General features: G+C 50.2%; 1 protein-coding gene across 1 annotated transcript; it reads left to right on the forward strand.

Annotated features, from left to right (window-relative positions):
* Nucleotides 1-678: 678 nt before the first annotated feature.
* Nucleotides 679-1,230, forward strand: H310_07774 (hypothetical protein; the record flags this gene model as incomplete). The annotated part of the gene is made up of 1 exon (XM_008873268.1): nucleotides 679-1,230. A coding segment is annotated over exon 1 (387 nt), but the record flags the coding sequence as incomplete, so codon positions are not given.
* Nucleotides 1,231-1,242: the final 12 nt, after the last annotated feature.

Below are 1,242 nucleotides of genomic sequence, written 5' to 3' on the forward strand. Positions count from 1 at the left end.
AAGCATGTACCTGGTTCTGTGTCAGACTTCACGATATTCTTATCGAGAAAGGACACACACACACTGCCATGCTTTGCAAGACCGTCGACCAAGTTCCACACGCCGCTGCTTTAGGGTGTCGACAAGCTTACCGTCGACTGTAAAACCCAGTCGTTCCATGATCGGACGTCCAATTAGGACGTCGATTTCCATTCTCTTTTCTTCGACCCACACTCAATGTCCACGCAGCACCAGCGGGCCAATTGATGTTTCGAATGTTATAGTCTTGGACTCCACTAGCCACGAAACGTCAAGCGGCTAAGATCTTTGCCCATGAGGTTCAGTTGCAACGTTAGCCTCGTTTCAACACTGGGACGTCCACTAAGGCGCTTCAGCATCTGTTGTTCAACTTTTTACACTACCATTTCGTCATAACCAGAATCGAGCAACACTCGTGGCAGTGTAAGTACATCCGTTATCGACGCTGGGCACTCGATACTACTATACCTTTTCCCAATCAAGTTGCGCTCTTTTTCTAATCAAGTTGAATCGGATATGAAATATAAATTTTCACGAGAGATATGGACTGCAAAAGTTGGGATCAACATGAATTTTGTTCCAATCAAAGTGAACCACAGAAGCGCGCTATTTTGCGCCAAACATGTAAACTCTCAATGCACAATGATCATTTTCCAATCACCCAACTTGTCTTCGCATGAAAACACACAAAGGCCCCACCGCGGAGGAGAAGAAGCGTGTTCTCGACGCCTTCCTCCGCGGCGACAACTGGAAGCTCGTCGCCCAGCACAACGACATGTCCCTCGCCACAGCGAGGCGAGTTGTGAACACCGGTCGAACGACTATATGCTGCCACGAGGTGGCTTTCGACCCGCCAAGTCCAAGGTCACCCCCGAGATCCGTTCCGCTCTCGAGCAGTATCTAGACAAGAACTGTCAATACACTCTTCGTGAAATGCAAACCTTTGTTGCTGCCGACTTCGCCGACACTGAGCTCTCGGTCCAAACCATCAGCCGCCACATTTTGGGCATGCTGTACACCGTCAAGCAAGTGCGCATCGAACCGGCGACCTGCAACAACGACATCAACAAGCAGAAGCGACGTGAGTTTGCGCTCAAGCTCAAGCAACACCAAGACAACGGGGACTACATTGTCTATTGCGACGAGACGAATTACAACGTGTACTGCAAGCGGAGCTTCGGGCGATCCAAAAAAGGCACGAGAGCCACCGTCGTGCTGCCGCCG

The sequence above is a fragment of the Aphanomyces invadans genome (assembly GCF_000520115.1).
Source record: "Aphanomyces invadans strain NJM9701 unplaced genomic scaffold supercont1.15, whole genome shotgun sequence".
NCBI lineage: Eukaryota > Oomycota > Saprolegniomycetes > Saprolegniales > Verrucalvaceae > Aphanomyces > Aphanomyces invadans.